This window comes from Neomonachus schauinslandi, chromosome 12 (assembly GCF_002201575.2).
Source record: "Neomonachus schauinslandi chromosome 12, ASM220157v2, whole genome shotgun sequence".
NCBI classification, from domain to species: Eukaryota; Metazoa; Chordata; class Mammalia; order Carnivora; family Phocidae; genus Neomonachus; species Neomonachus schauinslandi.
The window spans coordinates 24,174,700-24,193,240 of record NC_058414.1 but is presented as its reverse complement, the minus strand read 5'-3'; the positions used below and the strand labels follow the sequence as shown (position 1 = coordinate 24,193,240).

The 18,541-nt window shown below is 37.0% G+C and overlaps 1 protein-coding gene across 1 annotated transcript in view; it reads left to right on the top strand.

The window, feature by feature from the left end:
- GNAT3 (G protein subunit alpha transducin 3) overlaps nucleotides 1-18,541 on the top strand; it is a 60,684-nt gene that overhangs the window by 24,207 nt on the left and 17,936 nt on the right. Inside the window, 3 exon segments of the mRNA XM_021689523.1 lie at nucleotides 4,250-4,391; nucleotides 8,751-8,908; nucleotides 14,353-14,481. Of these exon segments, the coding sequence (XP_021545198.1) occupies nucleotides 4,250-4,391; nucleotides 8,751-8,908; nucleotides 14,353-14,481 (429 nt within the window).

Below are 18,541 nucleotides of genomic sequence, written 5' to 3'. Positions count from 1 at the left end.
AAGTATGGAACAATTCACCTTTCAACTGCAATATTTTGCATCCATTACAAGTTATAAGTATATGAGAAAGTTTTAATAGCAGAAAATACTTATGCTAGTTAAAAAAACTAAGATCCAAAATTGCATAAACATCTTTACCTCAACTATGACAAAATAGTTTTTCAAAAGGGAAGAATATAGGCCAATGTTCAATGATATTTATTTCTCAATACCGGGATTTAAAGTTACATTGCACCTTCATTTTGAATACTGCTGGACTTTTCACATTTTCTACAATGAGCAAGTATTGCTTTTGTTAGTAACAAAGAGTCTCCTCATTCTATCTCCTCCTTCCTTTTCTCAGTAGACTCTACGAAGAATTATTGCCATTAGGTCTCTTCACTCTTCCACCTTCCATTTGCTCTTAAACCATTTCCATCACTCCTGCCTCTGGCATGCCACATCAATTGCCCTTATAAACATCAGTATTAGCTCCTAATTGCCATTTTGTCTGAAATGCTCATGAGTTCCTATTTTATTTTTTAAAGATTTTATTTATTTATGTGACACAGTGAGACACAGCGAGAGAGGGAACACAAGCAGGGGGAGTAGGAGAGGGAGAAGCAGGCTCCCCACTGAGCAGGGAGCCCAACGAGGGGCTCGATCCCAGGACCCTGGGATCATGACCTGAGCCAAAGGCAGACGCTTAACGACTGAGCCACCCAGGCACCCCATCATGAGTTCCTTTTTTTTTTAATTTTATTTTATTATGTTATGTCAATCACCATACATTACATCATTAGTTTTTGATGTAGTGTTCCATGATTCATTGTTTGTGTATAATACCCGGTGCCTATTTCAATTCCATTCAACTCCACTGGGCTTTTCTCTTCTAAAACTTCACCCTGGCTTTTAGAATAACTCTTCCCTAGTTTACTTCCTAATTGCCTGCTTTATTCTCAGATTCTCTGACCACATCCTAACTACTGGTGTATCTAATGCACTTGGCCCCCTTCTCTGCTTACTTTATACCTTCAAATGAAAACTGCTAAGGTACAATGATTTTTACTCTCATCTTCAAGTGGACTGTCTCAGGATATTTCTTTCAATTCACTTTGTCTAAACTAGGGAAGCAGGTACCTCCTGCGTCCTCCATATTCTATGGATAGGTCCAAATCAGAACAAACAACAGTAAGTTATCTCCCCATCTGGCCTCCTTGTCCCTACAATGAATTAAATAGCAGCACAGGTCTCTAAAGCAATTAATCTCAGTGTAGATAGGTTGACATTCACTTTCTAAGTTTTGCCACATCTACACAACTCTTGTCTTCAAGGCTGTCATTTATCCCTATTGTTGCTGCCTTAGCTTAAAACTCCTGCATTTCTGAACTGGATTAATACAATATCCCGCAAAACACTTTTCCCCTCCCTCCTCTTTCTTCCACTGCAACATCCACACCAACACCAACCGATTTCTTTAAAAAGAAAACTGCATCTCTTTCCCGAATTGTACTCTTCATGAACTATCAAGAACAGACTCCTTGAAGGATACATAAGATACTTTAGAATCCAGCTCTTAGCTGTCTCTTCATTCTAATGTCCCATGACTTCCCCCTTCCTGCTTTCTACCCCAGAAGTGCTGAACTCACATAGTTCCGTGGACTACAGAAGGCAGTACAGTTTAGCAGCTAAGATCACAGGCTCCCAAACCAGACTGCATTCGTTGCCCAACTGTACCATGTACTGAATAAGTTAGGGGTAGTTCCTTCATTTATCTGTGCCTACATTACTTTCCTGTAAAATGTAGGTAACAATTTTACCTTCTTTAAAGGACTTATTGCAAGAAATGAGAAGACGTATAAAGGACTTAACACAATGCTTTGCACACACTGAGAGCTTGATGATGGTAACCAACTATGTGGTCATACTGATCCTTCTGCCTAGAATGTTCTTCCTTTTCACTATCTGGAAATAACGACTTCTCCTTGAAAACTCAACTGATCATCACTGCTCCCAGGCAGTCTCCTGTGATCCCTTACACCTACTCCCAATAAAGTTTATCACTTTTTCTTTTCTAGTTTATGGTGCCACATGCAGACATTGTGGTTATATACTATCACTGCATAAAAATGGATTTTATGCTCTACCTTTCTATAATCTAGTACTGTCCAATAGAATGTTCCGTGATGACAGGAAGATTCTCTGTCTGTGCTCTCCAATATGGCAGCTCCTAGTCATATGTGGCCATTAAGCATTTGAAATGTGGCTAGTGTGAATGAGGAATTATTTTATTTTATTTTTTTATTTTATTTTTTTATTTTTTAAAGATTTTATTTATTTATTTGAGAGAGAGAGAATGAGAGAGAGCACATGAGAGGGGGGAGGGTCAGAGGGAGAAGCAGACTCCCTGCCGAACAGGGAGCCCAATGCGGGACTCGATCCAGGGACTCCAGGATCATGACCTGAGCCGAAGGCAGTCGCTTAACCAACTGAGCCACCCAGGCGCCCCAATGAGGAATTGCTTTAATTTTAATTAACATCTAGTGGCTACTGTATTGGACAGTGGAACTCTAGTCTATAGGTTTTTGGGGAGGAGAGAAAGTATAATTCATTCTTTTCAGCACATAATGCAGTATGTTACAGAAAATGCCCAGTAAAAGCTCATTAACTGGAACAGATTTAGGAACCAACTTGCAAGTAGAAAGCTCTATCTCACAGAAATGGATTTACGCAGTTCCTAGAAAAACAACGTTGCTTAAAGTCCCACTACAGCTGGATTTTTTAAAGTCTGCTCTTGCCATTTTGCTTTGTGATGTTTCCTTATCCTATGATAAAAAGATAGGAATCAGAACTTGTTCCAGTTAGAAAACCTAAATGCCCCCAAGTTTAGTGGTAACTGCCATTTTAATTTAGTAATTAAAATAACTTTCCAATTTCAGTTTTTGAGGAAGAACTGAGATTTAATGAACTTATTCTTGATCTATCCACAAAGACATTTTACTGCATTTTTCTACAACCTTTAGTTGCCTACTTTATTTACTTATTAAAGTTATGTGTTTAATATAGCAAGATAAACATGGCCATGCTTAAAATAGAAATACAGCAAGAAATAGAAATTGGCAAGCAAATGGCAAAAAGAGTCAATAATGGATATAGGGGCTACCTCTATTTTCACTGCAGAAATTCTTGTATTTGGGTTTTAGGGGGGAGGGGATGGGGGGTATAGTTAGCCCAGTGATGGCTACTAAGGAGGGTACATACTGCATGGAGCATGGTGTTATACGCAAACAATGAATCATGGAACACTACATCAAAAACTAATGATGTACTGTATGGTGATTACCATAACATAATTTAAAAAAAGTTTTAATATCTTGGGGGGCATTTGTATTCTTTTTCCCCTATGCTAAAGCTTCTCTGTGTATAGATAAAACACAAACCCTTCAGAATATGACTTCCAAAATGATGCCTAATGTACACAAAGAACTTCAAAAACAACAACGACGAAAAGGAGCAATAACATATTATACAATAAAGAAGCAATAAAGTAATTAGCATATGCAGAAATTTTAGCTTTTGAAGGTAAATCTATTTCAATCTAACATTCCTAAAAAATAAAACTTTGAGTTTCGATTGAGTGAATGGAAGGAAAAGAAGAGTTCAGCCAAATAAAGTGAGCCTTTCAACTTTGAGAACTAGTGGCACGAACACAGATGGAAAAGTAGCAAGGGATTTAATAGCATTTAATAGGTAATTACCTACATTTAAAAAAAAGATGCTGTTGTTAATGCTATAAATAGAAAGCAGTCACTCCTATTTTCCAGTGTGTCTTAAGTGATAGGAAAAGGATTGAATGTTCTACTATATTACTTTGCTTCCTCTAGACATCGCGTTATAAAGACCAGTTTCAGAACTCCGTTATGTATCTTTGTCCTGGGAAACTGGAAATTTGTTTTTTGAAAATAATAACCTTTCTAAGTAAAATTCTCATGATTTACTCATTTTAAATACTGGTTTACTTTGGACAAATTCTAAGTCCTCTTTATATTTTGCACAAGGAGCTCACAAAGAAAATACTGTATTAAGTCCCAATGATAATAATAAAAGTCCAAAGCCATGTAATTGTTCAGATTTAACATATACATATGGACAATATTTTTTGTAACAAATAAATACTGGAATTTTAGTCAAGCAAATTACTGTTGATGTGTTTTAATATTATTTTAAAAAATTGCTCAACTCACAAAAGCTTTTCATGTTTAAATTATAGGATCATCCATAAGAATGGTTACAGTGAGCAAGAATGCATGGAGTTCAAAGCAGTAATATACAGTAATACATTGCAATCCATCCTAGCTATTGTGAAAGCCATGACTACCCTTGGGATTGATTATGTAAATCCCACAAGTGCAGTAAGTATGCAAATAATGACAGTTGTAGTCCTACAATGGAGTTTGAGCCGTAAAACAGAACTAAATTTGTAGTACTAATCTATACCAAAAATTTAAGAATATAAAATATGAATTTGGGGAACTTTAATTCTGTTTAGTGTAAGATATCCTTTTCTTCTTCAAATGAAACTTTGTGTGCCATAATATTATTCAGCATTTTTTCCTAGGAATCAAACCTAGTATCAAATAATATACTGTATTAGAGTAAAATATTGATGTTTACTAAATACAGAAGAGTTCATCCCATAAAATCAAACTGCAATAGCTCTACTTTTATTTTCTTAGTTTAATTATGAGTCATTTCATAGAGTGATTATATTTATAACATTAGAGTAATAGTAATAATATTCTAATTATCATTATTGTTCAACAATAATTATAAGACAATGTTGGACAGGGAAATGATTATTTTATAGTGTTAATTTTTTAAAAAAGAATTCAAAATTGTGTGACTAAGTAAGATTTTTGTATAATAAATATACTCAAGTAGTCAGAGTTATGTTCACAAGGTAGCATCTAAACAGTTTCATTTCATTCTATTTTATATTCTGTAATATAATTATTTTATGTTAAAATACATTAAAAACCCACTTAGTTTCAAACAGTTTATGTGCAAGCGTATAGAACTATTTTAGTTGGCAACTGAAACATATAGCGTTCTCCAAAGAACAATAGTTAACCACACGCAAAAAAAGGAGTAAGAGTGTACAATCAACAGGAAAACACTCATTTCCGTTTGTCCTGTCCTGGAGCAGCTGGGTGCCCCCAGATGATATCAACTGAACTGCTCCCAGTGTAACTTAGATACCTGGTACACTAACAATAAGAAAGAGAGGAACAGCATGTTAAGTATAGAGAAGAATATCACTCTTGTACTTTCCTCTTCCTACCCCTCCAGGAGTTTAGGGTTAGACCATGTAAATTACCATTGGACACCATTAGGATAAAAAGAAAAATACCTCTTTCGTGCTGTTAATTTTAAAGGAAATGGTAAACCCTCATCTTGTTCTGCCGTTTTCCAACAAAGAGCACAAAAATTCTAAGTATGTTCTTAGGGCAGATCCTTTGTAAAGCAGAGTCAGGAGTTCGGCTAGACTCCTCTTCCATTTTTAGTTTTCCTCAAAGTGGGCTCCAGTAAGTCATCTCCTTCTTTAGGTTACAGTTTCCCACTCACGTGTAAGAGGGGAACTTACAAGAGCTCAACTCCAATATCCTTGCATTCTTTACCATTCCATGACTTGGTGATCCCCTTTTTATTTAAGGGTAGTTTGGTTATCCCTCTGACCTTGGCTGTTCCTAAGCATCTGAGACTTTAAATTGGCCCTTCAGAAACAACCTGGTATAAGCCTCATATTTATAGATGTGAAAAATAAAGGCCAAAGAGGATTAGCAAGGTGGCTTGCATTGCATAGCCAGTGTTTTGGCAAAACCCACTTCTGGCTTCCACTAGAGCGCTTTTCCCAATGAAGGGATTTTTGTCAAAATACTTTGAATGATCAGGAATGATTGCTAATCCTCCACTGATTAACATCTGAATGATCTGGCATGCAGGTGGAGTGAAAATAATATAGACTCTGTAGATTGCTGCCACTATGCTGACAAAAAATTAAGATAAATGCAATTTATTCAAACTGTACATTAAACGGTAAAAGAGTAATTTATGCAGCACTGAAGGACTGACACGACTTCTCAGGAGGACCTAGGCCCTTAAGTGTCAAACATCAGTTGGCAGGGTACCATGTAACTCAAATTTTGATTTCAGTTGTTGAAAACTATAGTAATTTCAGTGACCTTCTTTAGTATTTGATTTTAAGATTAATGTACTCAATACCTGGCTTGAACTGTTTCTTTAACAGATTAATTGCTAAACATCTATGTGTGTGTACTCTGAAAGTAGTTTTCTATAGCTTTCAATTTAGCTATTTATATAATTCATATATTTTTACACTATAGCCCTAAAGGAAAATGTCCATAAGCTTTATTGGTTACTGGTTCTGTAAATTTGGATGAGTTACTTAATCTCTCTACATTTGGGTTTCTTTATCCACGAAAGCTTAGTGCTTTTTTCACTAAGTTTCAAGGACTATTACAGAAGCAAACAGAAATATAGGAAATCCACTTAAAAACAAAACAGCTTCTTTGGAGCTATTCGAAAAATGTGAGAAGTTGGGGCACCTGGGTGGCTCAGTCAGTTAAGCATCTGCCTTCGGCTCAGGTCATGATTCTAGTAAATATTGAGTATTTATTTTCCAATAATCACTCTGAATGTAAGCTCATTAACATTTATGTACTAAAATCTACACATCTAATATCATTTGAAAAAATTATATTAAACTATGATTTATATGGCAGATACCTGACTGGACACTGGGGATACACTGAGGGATCAGCAGTAAATAAAACAGAAGCAGTATCTGCTCTCAAGAGAGGGAAGTCTGAAGCTGAACAAGTAATTACAAAGCATCAGCTATTTCAAAAGTGCAGCACAGCTGGGATGGGGAGCCAAATCCTCATTGATGGAAAGAATTACTGAAAAAAGGAAATGCTATCACCAGTGGGGATAGGACAGAACTAGTACATTTCTTTCAAGAAGTGGTGTGTTTGTGAGCTCTGTAACATGTCCACACGTGTAAGTGGTTGAAAATGTGCATGGGAAATTACTGGAGCTTTTAAAATATGAGAGTAAGATTATCAGTAGAAATCCGTTTTCCATCACTTTGGCTATTTATGTAGAAGACGTCTTTTCATAATACTGGTTGATTTTGGTATTATATATTTAAAAAATTCAAATATGATTGGGGGGCCCAACTCCTTAAACACATGAATTTTGATTCTTTAAATTACCATGTCAGCCCTTTTTTTAATTCACAAATTAAAATACCATATGTCCAATAAGATATTATTTATGGTTAAAGAAAACTGTTTATTGTCAGGGATTCTCAACTCAGGCTGCGCATTTGAGCCACCTGCAAGATTTTCAAAAATACCTTTGTAGAATCTGACATCCAGAGGTTCTGCCTCATTTTGTTTGAGTTGAGGTCCTGGTATCAGTATTTTTAAAAAGTGCCCCACATGCTTATAAGGCACAGCTGGTTTGAAAACCCCCACCATTGGCTTTACCTATGCAAGCAATAAGCTAAGTAATAAAAGGTCTTGAAAGACAAAAAACCAAGCTGATACGATGACCTGCCCTTTGGGGGAAGCACAAGGACTGAGGTGGTGGTCGAAGAATACTTTAACACATTTACATGTTCAAGATGAGACTATTTTCATGATATCTATTCAAATAAAGTGTAAACTGAAATGAGAAAAAAATTTTTAGTAAAAGAGTGTATTAGAAATTAGTTTGGTTTGTAAAGGAATGCTGACAGGGCATGTCATTTTTTCCCTTTAGTGACAAACTAGTCTGAGCAGCTGTTTCACTGCATCCTAAATTTGTCCTAAATGGTACCTTAACAGTGAAAGGAGACAAATGGGAGGATGCCAGCTAAGCTGGCTGGGTCATACTTCTCTGGATTTGCAGCCCTCTCTCACATCCAACTTATTGGGAAGAAGGACTCAAAAATTTACTCTGTGCCAATATATGAAAATGGGGTCAGTCCTTGGATTTGGGCCATTTACAACTTTTGACTTAATAGTCATCTGATCAATTTGGGTTAGCAATAAAACTGAATGTGAAGACAGATGTAATAAGATTTTTAGTCTTAACAGAGCCTCTTTTTGACAATGAGAGACATACTTTCATTTTTAATGCAAAGAACAGATTTTTAATAAAATGGTGAAATAAACTATTATTAGTATTTTAAAATAATAAATTGAATTGTATCAGAAAAACAGCAAGTTCTCATTGGCCGTTCTTCACTGGGAGCCACCTCACACTGCACAAAATAGTCTAAGTCTGACTCTTCTTCTGATGCTCATTGTCTTTCTTGGTTTCGCAAATTAGCCTCCTAGGTTTGGATTCATTTGTAAAAGACACTATATTTTCTCCTTGAATTTTGACTGAGATCTCAATGGATTTACATTGAAATATTATTAATCCCTTTGACACCATATTCAGAAGTTAATGATATATTCCAAAATATCTTATTTTCACCATATAACGATACATAGTTTTTGCAACCGAGAACTCTTCACCCAGCCATTATAAGGACGCTTAAGATTCCATTGACCTCAAGATACACTGAATAGATGCTCAACAAAATTATTACCTAAAAGAATAAGATAAAAATAATAAAATGAAAGTGCTCTATTTAAAAAAAGTTACGTGATTCCAAATAACAACACATTTTTATCAATGTCACAAAAACATTGTTCTAGGAAGACCAACAACAACTCTGTGCGATGGCGAACACTCTGCAAGATGGCGGCATGACACCCGAACTGGCTGAGGTAATAAAATGACTCTGGAGGGACCCTGGAGTTCAGGCCTGCTTTGAAAGGGCATCTGAGTATCACCTCAACGACTCAGCAGCTTAGTAAGTGAATGCGTTTGACAACAATTATAGTTGAAACATTTTATATTAGGAATTCTAATTCTTCAAACTCTGCTTTTGTAATCACCAATGAGGAATGCAAACAGCTTCACATTTTGTTAGACTAAAATAAAAAGTAATTGAAGAGAAATAAAGATCAAGGTGACATCATGAGATTTAAAAATCTAAGCAAAGGAGCATTTAAAATAACTAATTTTGAAACTATTTGCCTGAGACCCCTATTTTGCAAATATTTTCTCCCAATTGAAAGGAATTAATCACTGTGCACTGTGCTCAATGTTAACGCAGATTGTTGACATCATACTGAGGTTTTGGGCTATTCATTTCATTTCTAGTCCTATTGCTGAAATCATCTTCCAAAATAATTTTATTAATGACACATTCTTTCGCTCCTTTGTTTCGATGATTAGGATGCTGAATTCTAGAAGGAAAATAATGATTTCCAAAACATTTGTGTATTGTGGGATTCTGTTTGAGTCTTGAGAAAGATTATATAATTTTCACAGCTATCATCCAGTTGGCAGTTATCAGCCATAAGGAAGTTAGGAGGTTATGACAGTCTGAATAATTTCATTATCAAAATTATTTTAAATTTCTATTTTAGTAAGCAATTTTTAACCTGTGCTGTGTGTGCACATGGATGCAAATATAATTTAATTATTCTATATTAATTATATTTATTTATTTATTATTTTTTTTAAAAGATTTTATTTATTTATTTGAGAGAGAGAGAATGAGAGAGAGCACATGAGAGGGGGAGGGTCAGAGGGAGAAGCAGACTCCCCGCCGAGCAGGGAGCCCGATGCGGGACTTGATCCAGGGACTCCAGGATCATGACCTGAGCCGAAGGCAGTCGCTTAACCAACTGAGCCACCCAGGCGCCCTATATTAATTATATTTAGACATGCATAGCAATGTCTAAAAAGGTATAAATACAGTCCTTTTGATGAACTCCCAACAGAACATGTTAGTAATACTTTAAAAAATATATATACAGTAAAAATGAAACAAATGAAAGATTGTATGAAGACAGAACAATGAAACTTGCATGATACTTCAGACTTCTGATCATGATGGTCAGAAGGATTATAGAGAGAAAACAAACCATATACATTTTAGGAAAAACTAATAACAACAACAGTCTTCTGTGATTACTCACTCATGTTCATTTTAAATTCTAAAGCCCTTGGAGGAAAGTCCACCAAAGCCTCTTTGGTGGAGTGGAGAATGCATATCATCATGTGATTACACAAACTCAAAGAATTATTTTATGTGTCCCAGCACCTAGCCACATCTTAATACTAACAGAACTCTCTGTAGTATAGGAAACACTGCTTTTCTATATAAATCATTGATAAGGGCAGTCACAATAAGAAACTGAATTGTGGAATAGTCTCCTAAAATGTTGTTTAACAAAATTCTAGGGAAGAAGTGAGAGATTAATGGTGTTGGCATATGTGCTGCCGAAACGAGCACAAGATAGTGTTGGGGACAAAGAATTCCTGTCCCCTCCAAGGTCCTTTTAGCTGGCCTAAGAATCATATTGACATGAGACAGATTAACAGGAGAAAATAAAATGTAATAGGCATACCTACAGGGAATCTACATGGACGTGGAAATTTCAAAGTCAGGCGAAATGAGGTATATATGTTATTCTGAACTAAAGAGGAGGGGGTAGTGGTTTGAGACTTGAGAGGAAAGTAATGTGTTTCACAGAGTGATAAGAAGAGCAGATGTAAGCGACTGCCTTCGGCTCAGGTCGTGATCCTGGAGTCCCGGGATCGAGTCCCGCATCAGGCTCCCGGCTCAGCGGGGGGTCTGCTTCTCCCTCTGACCCTCTTCCCTCTCGTGCTCTCTGTCTCTCATTCTCTCTCTCTCAAATAAATAAATAAAATCTTTAAAAAATAAAAAAAATTAAAAAAAAGGGGCGCCTGGGTGGCTCAGTTGGTTAAGAAGAGCAGATGTTTGGTAATTAGATGTTTGCCCTGCCATGCAGATGGGTCACTCAGATAAAATGTATCTCTGCTAAACTGAGGGCAACGACTCTCAGTTAAGATTCTTCTATGTAGTTGAGGGAGGGGCAAATGTTCTCTTGAGACTCCAGGGTCTCAGGTGCCTTCAGCTCAAAATAATCCACATGCCAAAGTGGCACATTCTGGGGTATGGGGGGATGTGCTTTCCTGAACCCCTTCAATAGCTGTACTTAATAGATTTAGTTTTAGATATACATTAGCAATTAAGCTTTATTTTTCCATTCACAAATTCTAAGTGTGTTTGCAATTATACTATCATTATGTTTACCAAACACTGTGCTCTTTATTAGCAAAAACATTTTACATATTGTATTGTTAAAATGGGTAGATGAAATGACATTTTATTTTCTAATCTTTCTAAACTTTAGTTTCAGTTTTTCTGTTTTGGCACACAAAATATAAAATTTACAGTGGAAGTGTCACATTATAGATTCATATTCAAAGCATTTCTCTGTTCAGGTTAAATGCAATTACACATTTGTACCCATTTTGTGAATGTTGCCCATATTATAATGGTTTTAAATACCCTGACTAATTTACAGAGCAGTAGAACAAGAAATCTGACCCACTCCTCCACCTTTACTCCCACCTCCATATCTAAGAAAACTGTCATTATTAAAAACACCTCCAAATTTAAATATTATCATTTTCTGCCCCTAGAGGCCCTTAAAAGAAAGATTAAGTAAAACACAAAGAAAAACAGCTGAACGGCCATTGCTTTCTTCCAACAATTAACGCTTTTTTTCAAATACCGCATCACATTCACATTTTACAGCTAAATACAATATCAGATAGGTACCAAACCCATGTCTATTTCACATGTACTATACACGGCAATGGCCTCTTCCCTCGCTCCCTCCCTCCGTTTTTCTTTCTCCTCTCCCTCTCTCTACCTTTTCCCCTTTTTCCTTTTTTTTTCTTTTTTCAGTCAAAATAGGATATTTATTATTTTTTCAAACCTAGAGCCTCTTCAGGGCGCCTGCGTGGTGCAGTCGGTTGACCTTCTGACTCTTGGTTTCGGCTCAGGTCCAGATCTCCGGGGTCAGGGCGAGATCTCAGGATTGTGAGACCAGCCCAGGTCAGGCTCGGTGCTAAGAAGGAGTCTGCTTAGGACTCCCTCTGCCTCTGCCTCTGCCCCTCCCCCTTACTCCCCACCGCCAATCACCCTGTCCCTACCTACCCCCACGCAGGTGTGCATGCACACGCGTTCTCTCACTCTCTCTCAAGTAAATAAATCTTAAAAAAAAAAAAGAAAGAAAGAGAAAAACCCTATGGCCCCTTCAAGTTTAGGCTAACAAAGAGGTGAGTCCTAGTCAGAGCAGGGAAGGTAATGTCCGTGGCCAACAGGACTGCCTTCATCAGCACTAGCAAACGGAAAGAAGAAGGGCATGACAGTGACAAACAGGGGAACGATTTTGTTATTAATACTTCATGGTTTACTGATTGAGGCCATCTAATGTGCTATTTAAATTCTACAAGCCTTAAGATTTAACACAGACTAACAGGAAAAAAATACTATTTTTACATGATTAGAAAAAGAATCAGGCTTATTTATTTATTTATTTATTTTTAACGATTCGAGCTGTATGTATTTTGGGCTTACGGCTTAAGTTCTAGACCACAGGCCTGAGCACTCAAATCTTGTACTTATTGAAAGCAGGCATCTTAAATGCAAATTTGTCACTCTGCTAATGCTTCTGCTTTGCTTGAAATCATTTGTATACGCAAATGAAAGTACATTAAATGTGTCTTTACCAAAGTATTCACTTAGCTATCATTAAAATGAATTTAACCGCTATGTTGACAAGTTTGCTTTTGTTGTTGTTGTTCCCGCCTAAACCACCTGACCAAAAGTAGACTTTACCCTATGTGAAGACTTAGTAGGGAATTCACAAAGGGCCTGACGTCACAAAATAGAAAACAGATAAACTGGAAAAATCTTCTAATATTTTCTTCTGATAGATCTGTATCTTGATTTGTCTCTTGCTTTGAAGAAAAATTCAGCTTTTTTAGAATCAAGCATGGTGATAAATTTTCACATCACACATACATGTGTTTCTGAACTATGATCGCCTATTTGTCATTTGGCCAAAATCTCTTTGGGGCATTCACTACGTTTGTTTCGGCTCAAAAGCAGAAGGATCCTCCAAGAATAAATTATCCATATTGCTGTTGAATTTATTTTTTTAAAAAATGATGACATAGTTTTGCTGTTTAAGGCACTGTGTGAGGTGCTAACACATAACAACTCTTCAACTAAGTCCCTGAAAAATTCAACTTTTGAATAATGTGTAATATTTAGCTGGATTCTACCCCTCGAATTCTGTCGGGTTGGAGGTATACCCATCACGATCTTCCTGTTTAGCTACATAATGTAAACTTCATTTAATATAATGGCCAATTTTGTCATAGAAACCTTACCAGACTTTTACTATCTCTATTTAGCATTTTCACAGAAATAGCCATATTGCTAAGCCACTGAAGCCTTAGTATTGAAAGTCTAGAAGAGTGGTTGTCAAATGTTTTTGAAAGCAATGAAATACTTTTAGTTTAAAGACATGATTTGGTTTCAAGAAGGAGGCAAAGAGCAGTTCCTTTCCTCTCATCTAACAGACTCTAATAGAGCACACAGTTTACTCAGACCTGTTCCTCCTTCTCAGGACCCCTAGATTCTGTGGGCAAAAAGAGGGCAGTATTCAGCTTGGTAACGGTAGGGTTTTTAAATATGTCCTCCAGGAAAGAGTTAAGGACACTGACACATGGGTGGAAGAGAAGAGTAGTAGAGTGGGTGTAATGTCTAAGTTCAGCCTTCTGTCCCCTGGATGGGTTACCAATGTCATGAGTTAGTTCCAATGTGAACCAGCAAGAAAGTCAAAAGTTTTTTGTTGTTTTCTTTTTTTAACTGCATTAACTGTATATAATCATGGCACTTAACACAAATGGTCCAGACCCCTAAGCTAGACAATCTGTGGAGAACAACATTATTGCAACCAATTACTCTCTTAAAATTCAAAGTGCCTAAATTCAAACCACAGCATTTTTAGAATAGTCTAGTGCCTAGCATTACATGATAGCATTTTTTTTTTGGATGATCAAAACCCAAAAATAGAACTTTTCTCTGAAATATATCCATACACCATCAATTCTGTTACATACACCTCATAAAATACAGGCTAAGGCAGCATCAATCTAGCAATCTGTATAAGAGGCCTCCATGGGTCAGCTGCCCTCTGCCACAACCAGCCACCAAGCTCTGACGAGCAGAATTTAAAAAGCACCAGTCTGGAGCTTAGTAATTTTAATGGACCTTGAAGTAAAGCTTCATTTGTACCGACTCCTGGTCTGTTCAAACAAAAATTTAAAAAATGTATGCTATTTTTGTTGTTTTATTAGCTATCTGAATGATGTCGACAGAATCACAGCTCCTGGGTATGTCCCAAATGAGCAAGATGTGCTGCATTCTCGAGTGAAAACAACCGGAATCATTGAAACTCAATTCTCCTTTAAAGACTTGCATTTCAGGTATGCACCGTGTCTTTTCTAACCATCAACAAAAATATTCAATATTTTTTCACAGAGAAAGGTCTAACCCAGATTCGAGCCAAGTGAGCGCTTGGGCATCCTTCCCAGGCCTGGTTCGCTTTCGCTACCACCTGCTCTTACTGCCTTCCTGTGACCCTACACCTACCCTTCAGCCTAAGCTCCATCCCTCCCTCCAAGAAACATGCCTTGTCGGGCGCCTGGGTGGCTCAGTCGGTTAAGCGACTGCCTTTGGCTCAGGTTGTGATCCTGGGGTCCCTGGATCGAGTCCCGCATCGGGCTCCCTGCTCGGCAGGGAGTCTGCTTCTCCCTCTGACCCTCCCCCCTCTCATGTGCTCTCTCTCATTCTCTCTCTCTCAAATAAATAAATAAAATCTTCAAAAAAAAAAAAAAAGAAACATGCCTTGTCTTAACTAGGTGAGTGCTTGAGTTCATTTTCCTCTAGAAACTGATATCCTACTTTGAAAAAAAAGGAGAGAAAAAGAAAGGTGCCAGAGATAGTATGTCCTTTGCTGTCTGATCTCCCATTTGCCTGAAATATTCTTATTCATTTCCTTAATTTAAAAAATGCAAATAATTGAGAGAACTATTGGAATGTGATGCTATTTACTGAAATAACAAGACCTATTTTATAAGCATGGTTTGGGTATGAAAATGAGTCCACTATTTTTATTGCCGTCACATTATCAAGACCTTTCTAGAAATGCTATTGCAAAACCACTCATCTACTACACCAAGAAATGGAAATCCAAACCGTAGTTGTTATAAAATGTCACGACACTTAAGTGCCTCTCCCTGTGGATTGTGGATAAGATGGACTATTAAACATCAAAACCAGGTTCCAGATGTACCACTTAATAAATGAAAAAATTAATTAAAAATGCAATTAATAAACTCATTCATGTATGCAAACTGGGAATATTTTTTAAAAGTAGAAAAACCGAACAGAAGTGACACGAGTTATCTATATCCATTTGTGAAGCAAAACTTACTTCAGTGGGACAAAACCTTAAAAATTTTTTTATTATTGGGGCACCTGGGTGGCTCAGTCATTAAGCGTCTGCCTTCGGCTCAGGTCATGATCCCAGGGTCCCAGGAGCGAGCCCCGCGTTGGGCTCCCTGCTCGTCGGGAAGCCTGCTTGTCTCTTTCCCACTCCCCCTGCTTGTGTTCCTGCTGTCGCTACCTCTTTCTCTGTCAAATAAATAAATATAATCTTAAAAACACACAAAAAATTTTATTATTAACATTGGTGAGACAGAATATCTAACTAGAATAGATGTTATATAGATAGCCAGTATATTTCCAAGTTAATATCAAAGAAAGCTCTTCAAAATTTACACCTGAATTTCAGGTCCACAAATAGTGAATTTTCTGACAGATGAGTCAAAGATCAAACCAGGATAAAGAGACTGCCAAGATTTAGATCGACATCTACTCTTGGCAGATGTAAGCAGTTTGTCTTCAGTCCTGTTATGGCTGCTGTACAATTCCTCTTTGGCAACTACTTTCTCCAGACTCCTTGTTTTCGATCCAGTTTCTAAGGTTTTCCTATGGGAATCCAAGTCCAATTGCTTGGACCGTTTGCCCCTCCTAAGCCCGTCAAAGCATTACACAAGTTAATGGAATTTTCTAGAGTTTAGACTGGATCATGAACCAGTTATGAAAATTACTATCACATATTGAATACCTAGAAGTTTACAACTCCAGTCAGTCTATGCAACACCAATTTAGTATCTTCTCTGAAATAGTCACTATCATAAATTATCTGCTGTATATATCTGTTCCTTGAACATTCCAAACCTTAGGGCCTTTGTACTTGCTGTTCTCTTTGCCTAAAATGCTCTGACCCTGGATCTCTGCAAGGACTGGCTCCTTGTTATCATTGAGTTCCGAAATGAGATGCTGTCTCCTCATGGAGCCTTGATCATTCTGTCTGCCATCCCTGCATATACTTGTCACTACTATACCCAATAGTGTGCTGGTAAACATATCAGTAGGCTCTCTGGGACAGGGAGAGAAGGAAAGCCCGATGTGTGGCCCCTGCAGCTTCCCTTGGTATAAAAATACCTTAACAGTGGCTAATTGCAACCTAGCAGTGTGAGGTCACTAAGGGCGGTACCAGGAAGAAACACAAACAGCTCTCACTTGCCATACCAATGTGAGCCAATGCCTTCAAGGATTGAAATACCACACTATTTTGTTCTTTAAAAAAAAAAAAAAATCCTTACTAATATGTGAAATCGACTTCTTTATTTGTTTGCTCTTTGGTTTCTGTTTCTGTCTCATATGCTCTGAGCTCCCGGAGGGTAGGGGCCATGTCTTCACAGTACCATCTCATGTGATTATCATGGTGGCTATCACAGAGTAGGCTTACAGTCAGTTCTTGCCGGATGAATAAATGTGCTATGCCAATCACTGTATGGACCCTATTTGTACACACCCCTTGTAACATGTTGAACTGAGCAATGCTGCCCTTATGTTGGACCAAGAGTCAAAAAAAAAAAAAAAAATGAAGGCTAAATGAGGTAAAAGATTTCCCCACGATCATACATAGAAGTGCTAGAAATGTGAATAGAACACATCTTTCTAACTTCCAAGACCACACTTCTTACACTGCATATCTCTGTGCGCTACGAGGTAAATTGGAGCAGAAACCGTTCTTTCTTCCACTGAGTAAATGCTCCTTCCAATGTTGTTGGTCCTCCGTAACTCCCTTCGGAGAGAAGAGGGAACAGGGAATAAAACGACAGCCTGTTGGGGAGCTATCTCTGAGTTGACAGGCTCTGGTACCTTCGCACGTCTGTGCTTCTGAAACCAAGGGACATGACGACTACCAATGAGCACCCAAAACCTCAGAAAGTCACATTCATTTCCTGGAACATCTATTTCTCTCAGTACCAAATAATAGTCATAAAATTTTAAAAATTATATTCTGAGTAGAATACAGTATTTGCATTAATTTTTAAAAAATAAAACATCATTTTAAAGATATATGACCTCATGATAGGCCTCTTCAGATTATACCTCTAAACTCCCATTGGTGCATCATCATTTTCCTGTCCTTTTGCAGTTCTGTGGTTTGTGAGACAGTGTCTGAGTCCTACAGGTAGGTGAGTGCCTACGCTGCTTTCGTATCTCGCTGGCCCTTACGAAGGAGTAGGAAAGGTCCTGTTAGATGCTCTATGACAGCATCAATGCTGAAAATGGAAGGTGTTTGTGAACTGGATTGTAAAGCCAAGTTAGGACTTCTTTTGACCTACCATTCTCTATACTACCCAACTGCTACCTCTTTGCCATTCATTAAAACAGGTTTTTAACTCTTTTAATAGGTTCTGTATTTCCTCCCGCTCAAGAGGGTTTGTTAACAAAAGGCATCTTCTATAAAGAAATGGAGAATATTAATTACTCAAATGCAGGGAGTGTCTCTAAACACAAGTATTTAAACAATGAAATTTTGAAAATATTTAGGTTTTACTACCAAATATAAAAAAGGCAACTCTTCTTTCTTAAGGAACTATTTAAAATCACTTAATTGCATTTTTAAGTTTGATCACAGCAACTGAGATATATTAATCCCTTAATAAATTCCCACAGTTAAATAACTTTTTTTTTTGAAGGGTTGAATAGGATTATCTAAAAGTGCACACAGGCTTTTGTAGTGTAAAATTCGGTAGTATTTCAAAATAGAAAGTATAAAAATAAGATACCTTCCAACTTCGTTTCAGTAAGTGCCCAGGTATTAAAATATATTGCATTAGCATTGATTTGTATTCACATAGCATACATCATCCTATGATTATTTAAAACTAAAGATTTAATTTGCATATTAAATTAGAGAACTCTAGAATTTTAAACAGGAACATCAAAATGAAAAATTCTCTCTGCCAATATACTGTATCATCTTCCTGTATCACCTAATTTAATGGAAATTACATTAGAGTTCTTATCAAACCAGAACTCCAACAGTCAAACATAAAAGAAATTATTTTTACAGATGTGAAAGTACTATGTAAATGGAAAACACAAGTGTGAGCTCTTTCA